This window comes from Triticum aestivum, chromosome 6B (genome assembly GCF_018294505.1).
Source record: "Triticum aestivum cultivar Chinese Spring chromosome 6B, IWGSC CS RefSeq v2.1, whole genome shotgun sequence".
Lineage (NCBI taxonomy): Eukaryota > Viridiplantae > Streptophyta > Magnoliopsida > Poales > Poaceae > Triticum > Triticum aestivum.
This window is the reverse complement of record NC_057810.1, coordinates 479,299,529-479,315,196: the sequence shown is the minus strand read 5'-3', so window position 1 is coordinate 479,315,196 and position 15,668 is coordinate 479,299,529. Positions and strand designations below refer to the sequence as shown.

The 15,668-nt window shown below is 49.6% G+C and overlaps 2 protein-coding genes across 8 annotated transcripts; both read right to left on the bottom strand.

Annotated features, from left to right (window-relative positions):
• Positions 1 to 2,409: 2,409 nt before the first annotated feature.
• On the bottom strand, positions 2,410 to 3,155 carry LOC123137568 (uncharacterized). Its single transcript, XM_044557387.1, has 2 exons — positions 2,889 to 3,155; positions 2,410 to 2,718 (listed from the first exon to the last, which is right to left on the bottom strand). The coding sequence occupies exons 1-2, from the start codon at positions 3,072 to 3,074 to the stop codon at positions 2,527 to 2,529; spliced, it is 378 nt and encodes a 125-aa protein (XP_044413322.1). The 5' UTR covers positions 3,075 to 3,155; the 3' UTR covers positions 2,410 to 2,526.
• A 246-nt stretch (positions 3,156 to 3,401) lies between these two features.
• On the bottom strand, positions 3,402 to 8,088 carry LOC123137565 (protein FAR1-RELATED SEQUENCE 5). Of its 7 annotated transcripts, XM_044557381.1 has the most exons (7): positions 7,933 to 8,088; positions 7,492 to 7,845; positions 6,278 to 6,542; positions 6,063 to 6,148; positions 4,916 to 5,369; positions 4,552 to 4,839; positions 3,402 to 4,427 (listed from the first exon to the last, which is right to left on the bottom strand). In XM_044557381.1, coding segments are annotated over exons 1-5 (774 nt in total). In that variant the 5' UTR covers positions 8,001 to 8,088; the 3' UTR covers positions 3,402 to 4,427; positions 4,552 to 4,839; positions 4,916 to 5,368. The 7 variants fall into 7 exon arrangements, with proteins under 7 accessions (XP_044413316.1, XP_044413315.1, XP_044413314.1 ...); XM_044557380.1 differs by having other exon boundaries at positions 4,526 to 4,839; positions 4,916 to 6,148; XM_044557379.1 differs by having other exon boundaries at positions 4,916 to 6,148.
• Positions 8,089 to 15,668: the final 7,580 nt, after the last annotated feature.

The following is a 15,668-nucleotide window of genomic DNA, read 5'->3' as shown; positions in this document are numbered from 1 at the left end:
CCAATCAAACTCAAACATCTTCGATGGATCACGCACAACAATGAACACTTCCGGGCTGATCGGGTCGTCCTTCCGATTCACTCTAGGATTGAACAAGCAAGCAGTGCAAAGGAGAGCAAATGCAGCACATTGCCAGTTGGACTCAAAATCGACACTTAGATCACGTGGGGAAGCAAGCACGGACCGCAGCATTTGCAAGCTAATCTTATCCAGCGTCTCATCTAGTCCCAAACCGGCACACACGTCCCTGAAGATATCACGATCGACGCAGCTCGGCTCATGGGGGAAGGGAATCTCCCTGTCACCCGTCCCCACACCTACTACATCCCTAACAGCATCAGCCATCACCGGCCGAGAACTGCCATCACCCAGCCTGACTGTTTTCCTAACCGGATCTATCCTAGTAGCATTCCAGAAACTGTACTAACGGTCTATGTTCACAAGTTCAGGGAGTGACAGCATGGCGCCAAGGCCCCTCTCAACAAACAACTTTTTTTGTGGTTCCGTCAGGGCAGCAACGACTTCATTCACTATCCTAGGGGCTAGGTAGCTCCGAACCTGGATCTTGCCGCAGTTTGCATCCGACTCATTGCTTGGATCATCGTCTGCGCCCACCGGCGGCACGAGGGAAGCAGTGTTTGTGCCTGGCACAGCCGTAGAGCTGCTGCCGGTTGCCGTGCCGGTCGAGCGCGTCCCAAGACGCGACATGGCAGCAAACAAAAACTGCAAGTGCGAACAAGCGTGCACGAACCGGTCAAAACGGACGTGGGAGCGAGCAAGCCAACGCCAACAGAGAGGTGGTGAGGCGAAAGATGATACCTTGCATTGGTCGGCCTGGCACTTGGATCTTGACGGAGTACTCCTCGGCGGTGGAATGGGGAGCGAGCAGGCTGGGCGAGGGTGGAGGAGAGCGTTGTGGCCGAGAAGTGAAGCTCCCGGGGACGGGGTTGCGGCGTATAAACCCTCCTCTGCTTTTGCAGCAGACGCGCTAGCAACGTGGCTTTTGGAAGACGACAGAGTGAGAGGATTTGTGTCCGAACACTGTTCGTCATGCATGGCAAGGAACCTTGCATTACTACGCCTGCCCAACCACATCAGTGCATCATCAATCCATTTCCTCCCCTACGATTTTCTGAAAGGTTACTTTTGCATCTACAAAAAATACACGAGTCCAGGCGCGGCAGTAGGTGGAAACGCTCACAGCAACACACGCGTGGTAAGCAGCCGCCAGTTAAAACACGCACAAGCAATCGTTGCAATGCGAGACGTCCAGACGAGAGCACGTGTTGAAACTGATCCCACATTACTTCGCTTGTGGAGGCGCATCTGCACGCAAGTTGCGTGTAATCAGCCGTCGCGGTCGCGCAGTACGTCGAGTAGCTACTCGTAGCTGTTGCGGGAGAGCAGAAGAGATGCTCGAAAATGCCATCATGGTGCGCATGCATGTGTCTGCACCGTATCACCATGTGAGATAAATATCGATCGACGCGCACACACTGTTGATTAGAGAAACTACAACCGGGCGACCCATTTCGTCCGCACGCGTCCGTTTGGGTCGACGTAGACAGGGAAATCGGTGCAATGCGCCGACCCAAACGAAACCGAAGCTCCACGTTTGAGCCGGACTTGCTGCGACGTGGGCACGAGACGAGCCCCCACCATTTTCATACATTTCCCCCGGAAGCATCCCGCCCGCGCGCGCTCCCCGCTCCCGCCCGGATCCATGGACGACCACCTCATATCCGTCGCCGGCCTCACCCACCTCGCCTCGTCCAGCATGAAATATACCCATTCGGTGATGAGGAAGTGCCGGAGGCACGCACCGGGCGTGGGGGACGAAGCCATAACAGTGGCCGCCGTCGACGCCGCTGTGCACCTGGACGTCAAGGGTGCCCACTCCGCGGCGGCACGAGGGAGGCGCTGTACATGGTAGGGTTAGTTGCTGGCTAGCATGGCCTAGTCAACGCTACACTGGCCAGCCCCTGAGCGTGGTGGCGCCAACCACATCCCGCGCCTCCCCCCATCGACCAAAATGCCACAACGGTGCCAGAGCATGGAGACCGGGAAGGCGGATCTCAACACCAGTGCCGTCACTACAGAAGGGCGTGTTTCAAAATGATGTAGGCCGACACACCTTTCTTGTATGCCGACAGGCGTGCTGGAATGACCATGGGGGGGACGATGGCCCGCACGACCCTTGTGGTGTTTCTCCGAATATCCATGATTCCGGCATTGCTTATCAGCGTCGACACGCGCCGCTGGCATTATATGGCTGCGACCCCTTTTTCTAAAAAACGGAGCGGACGGCTGGAGGGCGGCCGACACGAGAGGGAAAAAACGGATAAAAGCGCAGTCCGTTTGGGTCGCATTAAAAGTGTTGCTCGTAGCATGTTTCCATCGAGAAGTATATTTGAAATTTACCTACGTTTTATTCCAGAACAGACGTACAACACATTTTTTCGGATAAATCAAACTCAAAGTCAGACATACAAACAGCACACACACATAAGATAAGATCCTAAATTACTAAACAGGAGCATTTAAGCCAGACCTGCTCGCTTCGTCTACGTCCCGGTCAGGTTTAAAAGCAGTGGTCTCGTCATACACGCCGGACGAGGCATCCCCTGCTTGCGAGCAGGTCGCACGCAAGCCGCCGCCTACGTTGACGAGGGGGTCGTGGTCCCCGACCTGATCGTACACCAGGTTGGTTGCCGCACCCTGGCCCGTGCAAAAATGGAAACATTACTCGTTAGCACGGAGACAGAAAACATAGCAAATACTGATAGTTTACATGTAGATGGAAAAGTGTTGGAGAAAATGTGTCTCAGAAGAAGACGTATTTTTTTCGATTCAGGGGTTTTTTGTGCAGCAGTGGATGAATATATCACCTTGCTCGTCGCCGCGCTAGCCAGCGCAGGGACTGCCCTGCGTTGGCGCCTCAACAGCTCGCGTGCTACTAGCAAAAAAAACAGCCCGCGTGCTCTCAGAACCGACGCCCTGCGCTGGAACCGGACGTGCGGGCGAAGCAGGCAGCTGAAACCAACTACAGAGGAGAAAACTACAGGGGGCGCCATGCAGATCTGGGATATCTACGACGGCTGAATGACTGAGAAAGGAGGAGAGCCAAAGTGAGGAAAAGGTCGACCAGTGGAGAAGTGCTGCCTACCAGCATCACCCAGCGATTGGTTTAAATAGCCCACAGGCGATTCCCCCCCCCCCCCCAATACCCCCCCAGCCCCACAACAATTCAAAATCTGAAAAACCGCAAGCACGAATATACGGCTCTGCACACATACCCGAGCCATCAATTCTGGAACGGCCCAGCAGCATGCGTACGACTGCAGAAGTTGTTCAAAAGGTAGGCACATATCATAATTTCAGATGACAAAAACAAGCTTCCATCTACAGCAAACCACACAGCGAGCTAGGATATCGTTTTTAAAACCAAACCACCTCACAGCAAACCCAAATGAGTCCTAAGTAGCTGAAATTGAACATCACTTGAAAAGTTAACAAATCTACAGCACGCCCTGAGGCTCCGAAACTAAAACACCGAAATAACGGCTAAAAAAACAGCAACCTATGTCCAGTACCCCAAAGACAAGCAAAACATTTATTAGAATTACAAGCCAACAGTCCTAACAAGCAGAAAACATAATACTCTCGACTGATTCAATCAAATTTTGCATCATATCATGAAATGGACATCACTCCACTGGTCCGTCGCGAGGCCTCTTCACAAACGGCAACACTGGGTTGAAACAACTTGTTTTCTTGTGCCCAGCCACACCGCAATTGCCACATGTAGGGATTTTGCGGGGTTTCTTAGGAAGGTCCCCCCTGCGGGGGCTCGTCGTGCTCTTGTGCCCTTTCTCTCTACAAAGAGTGCAAAATCTTGATCGCACGTCTTTGATCTCATATCCAGGCTTGCCCCTCGCCGTTGTCGGCCTCCCCTTCTGCTTCATCCTATGAGGGGCCAATAAAGTGGATAATGGACGCCTGGAATCAGCTCCCACGGAGACAGATCCAAGGCCACATTCAGCTGAGATGAACATCTCAGAACGCTCATCTTCTTGATGCGCGCCGTCTACCATCATAGTCATGGTTGGATTGGCTGACTCTCCAACTTGGGTTTGGTCAACCAAACTTTTGCCATCTTTGATCGCTGCCAAAACGGTCAGTTCAGCCTTGCCTGCAATTAAAATGTCCATTGCTCTATCGAATGCATCAACATTGCTGTCACTGAGTTGCACAAACTCGAGTGCTGTCAGGTGTAGTGCAGTATGCCGGTAGGATGACAACCACGGAGGGCCTTGATCTGTCTGGTAATGGATGAGGTGAAGCGGCAAGTTGTCGCGGGCATCTATTGTCCATCGCTTCATCACATGAAAGCTAGGTATCTTCCGCACCCCCAAATGAAGAAGAACCTATAAAGGCAGGTCGGGTTGTTGGATAACATTCAGACATGAAGATAAAAAGATGGTTAACTGAAGGTCACAAGTTTTTTTTAATTGAAGGAACTCACATAGAGGCGGTAGAGTCAGGGATTACCTTGATAGCATGGCAACAAAGCATCCCCATGTGCTCAAACAAGCCGCATTCGCATGTGTACCGAGCGCCACCTTCATGGACATCGACAGCATGCATCTCGCGGCACCACTTCTCTCGCTTCTCAGCTTCAATGTGCCGCACATGGTACCTCGTGCCTCGTTCAACTTCCTCGACATCATATCTTCCCGCACGGTACAAATCCTGACCAAACATCTCAAACATCGTCCGGGTGTACACCTGGCTCGCATGCTCTTCCAAAGGGAAATTGTATCGGAGAACTACACCGCCCTGCCAGGAAACCAGCCGAAACTTGTTAGCAAAAAAGACAGTAACACACGGTTAAGGTCTGGTCGCACATACCAACCTTGTTCTCTTCTCTTGGAACCCTTCTTCAGCTTCTCGGTCGAACTGCAACTTGCTGTATTGTTTCACAAATAGGTTCATGGGGCAAGCCGGGGGAATGTAGCCCTTCAACAAATGGTTCGCACTTTCGCTCATTTGCGTACTGGTTTGCTTCGCACAGAACTTGCCACTAAAATAAGGTTTTGCCCACTTGTGCCTAACCTCGAAAATCTGGATCAGGAAGGTGTTGTTGTGGAGCTTGTATCTGTCAAGCAGTTCAGCCCAAGCAACTTCGAACTCATCGACAGTTAGCATTTCATTGACAACCTCGTGCAACGCCGCCCTAAAATCACTCCGTTGCGTGTAATGCGGCCTGAGGTGCTCTTTCGCCTTCTGAAGCACATGCCACTTACACCAGCGGTGTGTGGTATCAGGCATCGTTTGTTCTATAGCGACCTCCATGGCCCGCGCTTGATCTGCAAATACCAAATCCTTATTAGGCTTCATACCAAAAGCAAAAAAAGATAAATCGGGGGAATGGTGCGGTAGTAAACCAATCGGTTAGTATTGTTTTTGGAGGCCTGCCACCCATCAGTCTAATAAACTCGGTGAATACCCAATTAAAACTCTCAATTGTTTCTTCCCTCATCATGACCCCCCCCCCCCCCATGATGATGCTCTGGAAGTGATTGTTCACCCCCATAAACAACCCGAAAGGCATGTCATATAGATTTGTCTTGTAAGTTGTGTCAAATGTTATTTCATCACCGAAATTGTGGTACTGCATCTTGCTTCTACCATTAGTCCACAGCAGGGTTTTTAGCTTGCTTTCTTTATCAACATCAACCACATACGAGAACTCTGGATCATTTGACCCCAGCTCGGAGAATGCATCCATAGTCTTGCGTACATCATCATCTGCCTGCTCCCTACTAAGCTTTCCACAGAAAGTTCTAAGGCACCTCTTCGTAAACGGCACGTTCTCCATTCTCCCAAACAGACTGCCAATGATGCTGTACACCTTCCCCAGATTAACATTGTTCTATCGCAACTGCTTCACAAGGTCCCTGGTGTATGTGTCAATGCACCGGTGTGATGGCCAGTGCAGCTTCTCCCCACAAGTCCGAAGCAGTTCATGGTTGTGAGAAGCACGGTTCTCCGATACATACCATCCCCCGTCATCCGTCTGGTGCGGACGCAGCATGGCGGCACAATTGCTCCTCATGGACGAGCTGTTCTCCCTCTCTGGTTTGCCCTGCAATTGATTTCAACAGGAAATTCACCCAAAAAATGTTAGCTTCCTTCTGCAGAAAACAAGTTGCACTTTCTCGACTACACACTCAAAAGCACGAAAAGAAAAACCAAAACCAGGTAAGTATCTTACAGCACAGCCGCATACGATCTCCTGCATACACTTGGTCCCATTGACATTCTGCCTGCTCTTGCCGTAACGAATCCCAAAGCCAACTTCCCATGAATAAAGATTGTAAAATTCATACGCCTCTGGCAGAGAATCGAAAATTATGCCAAGCACGGGGTTGACAACTACATCAGTTCCCCTGTCAGCAAATCCTCTTATGGCAGCTTCTAGTGCCGGCACACGATCAACTATTACCGACCGCTCGTCTGGTCCTTGTGGCCCTCTTTCCCTGCCAACATTAGCAGGAGAACAAGTAAGAAAAACACGAAAGCATGCCGGTATTGAGGATAACTTTTTTTCATTTCAATTTTGCATTTTCATTTTCGTTCATAAAAATCAATAAGTCGTGGCCAGTGTGACGGCAAGTGTAATGAAAATGGGACACCATTTCCCCTGGAACTAACCCCTGCAAGGACACTAGCTTAGTACTACGCAATTTGCGGTTTTCGCGGCAACTGGGTTAACCTGAGTATTACTTGTAACCACCCTCAGTTCATGTCCCCAGAACATTTGTTACTCTATGATTGGCCAGGTTTATGTGTTTGTGATAGGAAAATACAAAACCCAGCTAGACTAATGCGCCAATTCACCAAGGTTGCCCCTACTAGTCTGGATTCAGATTACTGGACCAGTGATCAAAACTACCACAGGCGGGTTGTCCGGCCATGGAGGCCCTGTACCTAACTAACTACCCCAATAATCAGAAGAAAAAAGGGATGTACTGGGGAAAGCGTTATACTTATTATCTGCGTAGATGCAAGTTCAGAATGTAAAAAATCCTGAAAGTGGATCGCCAACTATAACTGAACAGAGTGCGATTGCCAAGGCCATTCACTCCAGCAAGACCGATGGTGCCTGGGAGCTGCAAATTCGGGAACTTTGTGGTAATATATTGCTATCCTGGCTATGTTAGGCTAAAGGCCTTAATCGTCATACTTTCACGCCTTTCATGAATCCCATATAATATGATTGGCAAAATGACGGGATCTAACTTTAGAAAATACCAACTCCAGCATGAGTTGACACCAAGGCATGTACAAAATATACTAAATCAACCCAGTCTTGGTTCAGATGTTGCAAAAATTGAAATCCGCCAGTTAACTAATGCCTAGATGCACGTATGCTTGGCAATCAATAAAAATGGTTTTGGTACAAGCGTAAGAACATCAACGATATACCTGTGCTTCCAGCCAACTCTGATGGTGGTGCTTGCGGCTGCTCGGGCACATTGGGGGAGGACTGTACCGAGCCGCATGAGACGACGGACGGCGCCGACCCAGCGGCGCTCCTGGATGCCACAACGCCTCCCCAGAGCTGAAAGTGTGCAGGACCCGCCGGAGAACTCTACATCAGGAGAACCCCTCACTTCCCCCCGCTGCGCGCCCCCCTGATCCAGCGGACGGATGTCAGGAGAGAACGCTCGCATGACTGTATCCAGGGAGCCTACGACCGAGGCGGCCGCCGCGGCGACGCCGCCGCCCGAGATGGACGCCCCCAAGCGCGCTCCTAGATCTCTGGCCGCCGACGTCGACCTGCAGCACCGGCGAGTGTAGCAACATCGTTAGTTGTATACTATATTCCAACTGCAAACATTATAAAGGAACAGAGATTTCACTCACCCAGATTCTACGCCGCTCGCCGGCGTCGCCGTTTCGGAAATCGCCATGAGCAGAAAATGACAAACCATGGGGCGCCACCACTGCCTCCGGCTCGTCGCGGTCCTTCACGCAGATGTGAAAAGGGACCCCGTGCTAGACGTAGGACAAGGGCCCAACCTGGTCACACTCCACCTAGCCAGGGCCTGCCTGTTAAAATTAATAATGTACCGCCCTGCACGCTCTGAGCGGACTGGCCCCTGCGAACGTCAAAATAGTACGAGGCGACCCCATAGAAAGCGACGTGTGCACTGTATTTGCGTGTATCCATCGAATGTATGCCCGCTTAATTACTTTCATGTTTTCTTTGCACACATCACCTCGCGCGCCGCGGCCGTCGATGCGCTGCATGCATCTGCCGCTGCGTGCAGGAAAGCCGCTCTTGCGGAACTACTCTTTTCTTTGCGGGGAATATTGAGAGATTTATTGAATAAAAGCGTTCGCCGAATAGTCCGTCAACAGGCTACTGGTCAGGAAGCTTGGAACACTGTCAATCCAGCTTTCGGTTACGTCAATTGTGTAAGCATGCTTAGCATAGATATGAGCGAGACCGTTGCCTAATCTTACAACATGATGAATATCAAAAGAATTAAAACTACTAGTAAGCTCTTCAATTTCTAAAAAGATAGGAGTCACGACCAACCGAGAGTCGTAGCGAGAGTTCGAGAGGTTGACTACCTCCAGACAGTCCGTCTCTAACACGACGTTTGAAAAGCCTCTCAAGTTGGCGAAAATGACACCTTCACGTACTGAATTACCTCCGCGATGAGGGGATCCGTAACTCCAGGGAATGGCTTGCTCCACGCCCCAAGAAAAGAACCAGGAGAGCGAGCAACACCACCAGCTCATCCTTTACTGTTATCATGCTTTATGGCGGCATCCATATTGATCTTGACGAAATCTGATTCAGGAGGCCGCCACCCATGACCCGGCATTACTAAGGCATGTCGTCGGGGAATGTCCAAAAGGGCTAGTGCCTCCCTGGTGCGGCGTACAGCAGTCACCGGATCAAGTCTTTCTTCCCCATGTGTTAATCTGTTCCTTGAATGCCAAATTGACCACATGACCGAGACTATAACTGCTCGATCTCTGGAGGTAAAGCTTTCGACACATACTATGTCCTTGGCCCAGGTTAATGGATGGAGTCTCGGCAAGCGAAAATCAAATAGTTGTGTCGCCTCCTCCCAGAAGCCTTCTGCATGAGGGCACTTCAGTAGTGCATGCTCCAGGTCTTCCTCCCCGACCAAGCATATTTTGCATAGCTTCTGTTGCCTGATATATCGATATACCAATGTACACTCATCAGGTAAAATGCCCCTCAGAACTCGCCAGAAGAAAACTCTGACTTTAGGTAGCACATTGAGCTTCCATAGAGCACTCCACAACCGTTGGTTGTCGATTAAGGAACCGGTAGCCTGCCCTTCCTATGGATCTTGACGCTCGTTGCGAGTCACTAGAGCTCGGTACGCTGACTTGACGGTGTAGTTGCCTGAAATTTCATGTGCCCATGAAAGAAAATCATCTCCTCCCCCAGATCACAGTGGTATGTTTAATATGGCTCCTGCATCTGTAGGCATGAATGTGTCCTGAACTAGTTCCCTCTTCCATGTCCAGTTATCTGTGTCAATTAGGTCACTGACCAGCGAGACAGTGGTGGCTGGAGGCCGAACTAGAGGAACCATTGTATCTGTAGATGGGATCCATCGATCATTCCAAATCGAGATAGTGGATCTGTCCCCAACACGCTTAATAAGTTCGGTCTTCAACGCTTCCCGACCAACAATGATGGCTCTCCAGGTTGCCGAGGAAGAGCTTGGAGTTGTTGCTTGCATGAAGTCTGGATCTAGGAAGTATTTTCCTTTGAGCACTCTAGCACACTGGGTGATGGGATTGGTGATGAGGCGCCACCCTTGCTTCCCCAATAATGCCAAGTTAAAGAGGTGGAGGTCTCGAAATCCCATGCCACCCCTACACTTTGGTGTTGCTAGCTTCTTCCATGATATCCAATGTAGTGATCGCTTATCTATCGAGCTGCTCCACCAAAATTTAGCCATGGAAGATGTGAGATTTTTACACACCTTCTTCGTCAATAGGAAGACGCTCATGCTATAAGTTGGGATTGCTTGGATAATGGATTTTAAAAGAGTTTCACGCCCTGCACAAGCAAAGAGCCTCTCCGACCACCCTTGCATCTTGCTCCTTGATATTTCTCCGATGTGATCAAAGGTGCCACTGGTGATCTTGCCCACAGCAATTGGGAGGCCAAGATATCGCTCGCTGAATGCCTCAACATGAACATTCAGATTATTCTTGATAGTTTGTCTGCAACCAGTCGGTGTGTTTGGACTGAAGAATATCGTGCTCTTCTCTCTGTTTACACTCTGGCCCGAAGTTGAACCATAAATCTGCAGAATGGTATTCAATCTCGCCACGCTTAGGTTATCAGCCTTCATGAAAATGAGGCAGTCGTCTGTGAAAAGCAGGTGGTTGACCCATGGAGCTCGAAAGTTAACTCTGATTCCTCTGTTGATGTTGCCATAATGCTTGAGTAGTGCTAAAAAACCTCTGCGCACAGGAAGAACAGAAAAGGTGACACGGGACATCCCTATCGCAGTCCTCGAGATGGACTGAAAAGCGGCAGGAGCTCCCCATTGACACGAACTGAGAAACGAACCGAACTGCTGCACTTCATGATCAGTCTAACAAGGTTTGCACTAAAGCGGAACTACTCTGTGTACGAAACTTCGCATAGCAGCACTAATCTTTTGAAAATACATGTTTTTAAAAAAAATAGTTAGTTGTTTATACAATCTCATCATGTTTCGGTAGAGAGAATAAAAAGAAAAACATAGTTGCACAGTTAGCTCATGGTATAAAAAAACAGAACAAGTGTGATAATGTCTATCCAACAGGTTCTTTGGAGTATCTATAGCAGACCCCTTAAAACGAGCGGGCCCTTAAAATAACCGCCACTTTACAGTTTTGCGACTAAAAACACCCTGACCAGACACCTTATTTGACCAGAAACCGTAAAAAATGAGGGGCGTGGAAAAAATCCCCCACTTGACCCGAGAAGTCTTAGTTTCATGGCTCGACCTAAGCATGCCCTGTATCGGGCGAAAAGGTTGGCACGACGGACATTTCACACGCGCGCTTTCTTATCCCTCCCTTCTCTCCTGGCCGCCATCGTCGTCGCCGCCCTGCCGCCACAGATTCCGCCTCGGATGCGCCGCCTCCCCCACCGACGCGCCTCCACCGAGTAGTCGTCGCGCCGGATCAACCACTCCCGGCCACAAACGACCACCGCGTCGCACCCTGCACCACCCGTCCCCCCCTGTGACGCCCCCGATTCAATCGTACACTAATCATACACGCAAGTGTGTACGGTCAAGATCAGGGACTCACGGGAAGATATCACAACACAACTCTAGACACAAATAAAATAATACAAGCTTTATATTGCAAGCCAGGGGCCTCGAGGGCTCGAATACAAAAGCTTGATACACAAGAGTCAGCGGAAGCAACAATATCTGAGTACAGACATAAGTTAAACAAGGATGCCTTAAGAAGGCTAGCACAAAAGCAACACGATCGAAGAGGCAAGGCCTCCTGCCTGGGACCTCCTAAACTACTCCAGGTCGTCGGCGGTCTCCACGTAGTAGTATCCGCCGGCGGTGACATCTGGCTCCAAGGATCCACCATCTGGTTGCATCAACCGGAAAGAAGAAAGAAGGGGGGAAAGGGGTAGCAAAGCAATCGTGAGTACTCATCCAAAGTACTCGCAAGCATCAGATCTATACTAAGTATGCATTAGTATCAAAAGAAAAGTTTGTATCTGTGGACTGAACTGCAGAATGCCAGACTAGAGGGAAAGGCCTAGCCTATCGAAGAATAGCATCTTCAAGCAGCTCCAAGCATCTTGTAGCATGTAGAAGAGTAAAGAATAGCAGTTTATATTTAACAAACATGTTGTAGTATCAACGCCCAGAGATCCTTCCTTGACTCCCTGCGAGAAAGCAATCCCAGAGCCACATATCCATCACATATCTCAAGTATCCATTTCTAGTTATATAAGATCAGGATATAAGTCTGAACGTCTTACCGTGGACACGGTATTCGAATATATAACTTCCCTGCAGGGGTGCACCACGTTACCCAACACGCTCGATCACTCTGGCCGGACACACCTTTCTAGGGTCAATGTCCAACCTCGGAAGATCAACACGTTGCAGCCCTACCTAGGCTCAGCAGAGAGGTCCCCGCCGGTCTACATCCTAAGCACTTCGGGGTCTTGGGCCCATCGCCTGCAGCACTCGGGGTCGTTGTGCGACGAGTCGGGACGAGCACCACCTCATACTGGATGGCACTGGCCTGACAGGCCCACGATGCTGAGCTGGACGTCTGATAAAGCTTCGGCTGATACCACGACGTCGAGGCCCATATCTATTCTCGTGTGGTGGTTAGTGCGTAAAGGCCAGAGGCCAACTCAGAACAAATACCCAAACCTGTTAGTGCATTGGGGCCTTGCGGAGACGAGTAGGGACTCACGATAATGTGACCCCATCGCCCCGTCTTGTGGACTTACAGCAAGGGCCCAAACTGCCCGGCCGTGCCACGTGGAAAACTCGTGGGTGCTCAACGGGGTCGCCCGACTTTCACACCAACTCGCGGGTACCCCTCAGGGCTGACCCGACCTCAACAATGGTCTCAAGTAAAGTCAAGGTAACTGTTGGGGAACGTAGCAGAAATTCAAAATTTTTCCTACGAATCACCAAGATCTATCTATGGAGAGACTAGCAACGAGGGGAAGGAGAGTGCATCTACATACCCTTGTAGATCGCTAAGCGGAAGCGTTCAAGTGAACGGGGTTGATGGAGTCGTACTCGTCGTGATTCAGATCACCGATGATCCTAGTGCCGAACGGACGGCACCTCCGCGTTCAACACACGTACAGCTCGACGATGTCTCCCACGCCTTGATCCAGCAAGGAGAGAGGGAGAGGTTGAGGAAGACTCCATCCAGCAGCAGCACAACGGCGTGGTGGTGATGGAGGAGCGTGGCAATCCTGCAGGGCTTCGCCAAGCACCTACGGGAGAGGAGGAGGTGTCACGGGAGGGAGGGAGGCGCCAAGGGCTCAGGTATGGATGCCCTCCCTCCCCTCCACTATATATAGGGGCAGGGGAGAGGGGGGAGGCGCAGCCTTGCCCCTTCCTCCAAGGAAGGGGTGCGGCTAAGAGGGGGGAGGAGTCCATCCTCCCCAAGGCACCTCGGAGGTGCCTTCCCCCTTTAGGACTCTCCCCTTTCCTAGGTTCCTTGGCGCATGGGCCTCTAGGGGCTGGTGCCCTTGGCCCATGTAGGCCAAGGCGCACCCCCTACAGCCCATGTGGCCCCCCGGGGCAGGTGGCCCCACCCGGTGGGCCCCCGGGACCCTTCCGGTGGTCCCGGTACAATACCGATGACCCCGAAACTTGTCCCGATGGCCGAAACAGGACTTCCTATATATAAATCTTTACCTCCGGACCATTCCGGAACTCCTCGTGACGTCCGGGATCTCATCCGGGACTCCGAACAACATTCGGTAACCACATACAAACTTCCTTTATAACCCTAGCGTCATCGAACCTTAAGTGTGTAGACCCTACGGGTTCGGGAGACATGTAGTCATGACCGAGATGTTCTCCGGTCAATAACCAACAGCGGGATCTGGATACCCATGTTGGCTCCCACATGTTCCACGATGATCTCATCGGATGAACCACGATGTCAAGGACTCAATCAATCCCGTATACAATTCCCTTTGTCTAGCGGTATGGTACTTGCCCGAGATTCGATCGTCGGTATACCGATACCTTGTTCAATCTCGTTACCGGCAAGTCTCTTTACTCGTTCCGTAACACATCATCCCGTGATCAACCCCTTGGTCACATTGTGCACATTATGATGATGTCCTACCGAGTGGGCCCAGAGATACCTCTCCGTTTACACGGAGTGACAAAATCCCAATCTCGATTCGTGCCAACCCAACAGACACTTTCAGAGATACCCGTAGTGTACCTTTATAGCCACCCAGTTACGTTGTGACGTTTGGCACACCCAAAGCACTCCTACGGTATCCGGGAGTTGCACAATCTCATGGTCTAAGGAAATGATACTTGACATTAGAAAAGCTTTAGCATACGAACTACATGATCTTGTGCTAGGCTTAGGATTGGGTCTTGTCCATCACATCATTCTCCTAATGATGTGATCCCGTTATCAACGACATCCAATGTCCATGGTCAGGAAACCGTAACCATCTATTGATTAACGAGCTAGTCAACTAGAGGCTTACTAGGGACATGGTGTTGTCTATGTATCCACACATGTATCTGAGTTTCCTATCAATACAATTCTAGCATGGATAATAAACGATTATCATGAACAAGGAAATATAATAATAATCAATTTATTATTGCCTCTAGGGCATATTTCCAACAGTCTCCCACTTGCACTAGAGTCAATAATCTAGTTCACATCGATATGTGATTAACACTCAAGGTCACATCCCCATGTGACTAACACCCAAAGAGTTTACTAGAGTCAATAATCTAGTTCACATTTACCATGTGATTAACACTCGATGAGTTCTGGGTTTGATCATGTTATGCTTGTGAGAGAGGTTATAGTCAACGGGTCTGAACCTTTCAGATCCGTGTGTGCTTTACAAATCTCTATGTCATCTCCTAGATGCAGCTACCACGTTCTATTTGGAGCTATTCCAAATAACTGTTCTACTTGGAGCTATTCTAAATTGTTGCTCCATTATACGTATCCGGTATCTCTACTCAGAGCTATCCGGATAGGTGTTAAGCTTGCATCGACGTAACCCTTTACGACGAACTCTTTTACCACCTCCATAATTGAGAAAATTCCTTAGTCCACTAGTTACTAAGGATAACTTTGACCGCTGTCCTGTGATCCATTCTTGGATCACTCTTGTACCCCTTGACTGACTCATGGTAAAGCACACTTCAGGTGCGGTACACAGCATAGCATACTGTAGAGCCTATGTCTTAAGCATAGGGGACGACCTTCGTTCCTTTCTCTCTATTCTGCCATGGTCGAGCTTTAAGTCTTAACTTCATACCTTACAACTCAGGCAAGAACTCCTTCTTTGACTGATCCATCTTGAACACCTTCAAGATCACGTCAAGGCATGTGCTCATTTGAAAGTACTATTAAGCGTTTTGATCTATCCTTATAGATCTTGATGCTCAATGTTCAAGTAGCTTAATCCAGGTTTTCCATTGAAAACACTTTCCAAATAACCCTATATGCTTTCCAGAAATTCTACGTCATTTCTGATCATTAATATGTCAACAACATATACTCATCAGAAATTCTATAGTGCTCCCACTCACTTCTTTGGAAATACAAGTTTCTCATAAACTTTGTATACACCCAAAATCTTTGATCATCATCAAAGCATACATTCCAACTCCGAGATGCTCACTCCAGTCCTCAGAAGGATTGCTGGAGCTTTGCATACTTATTAGCATATTTCAGGATAGACAAAACCTTCCGGTTGTATCACATACAACCTTTCCTCAAGAATCGTCGAGGAAACAATGTTTTGACATCCTATCTGCAAGATTTCATAAATAATGCAGTAATTGCTAATATAATTCCAACAGACTCTTAGCATCGCTACGAGTGAGAAA

What these genes read in the sequence shown, in the direction of transcription:
- LOC123137568 (XM_044557387.1), bottom strand. Translation starts at nt 3,074, where the DNA reads ATGGCGCCCCCTGTAGTTTTCTCCTCTGTAGTTGGTTTCAGCTGCCTG. An exon ending in CTAGCGCGGCGACGAGCAAG is followed by an intron (nt 2,719 to 2,888) that starts GTGATATATTCA and finishes TGCACGGGCCAG; the next exon opens with GGTGCGGCAACCAACCTGGT.
- LOC123137565 (XM_044557376.1), bottom strand. Translation starts at nt 4,773, where the DNA reads ATGTTTGAGATGTTTGGTCAGGATTTGTACCGTGCGGGAAGATATGAT. An exon ending in TTTGTTGCCATGCTATCAAG is followed by an intron (nt 4,428 to 4,551) that starts GTAATCCCTGAC and finishes CTGCCTTTATAG; the next exon opens with GTTCTTCTTCATTTGGGGGT.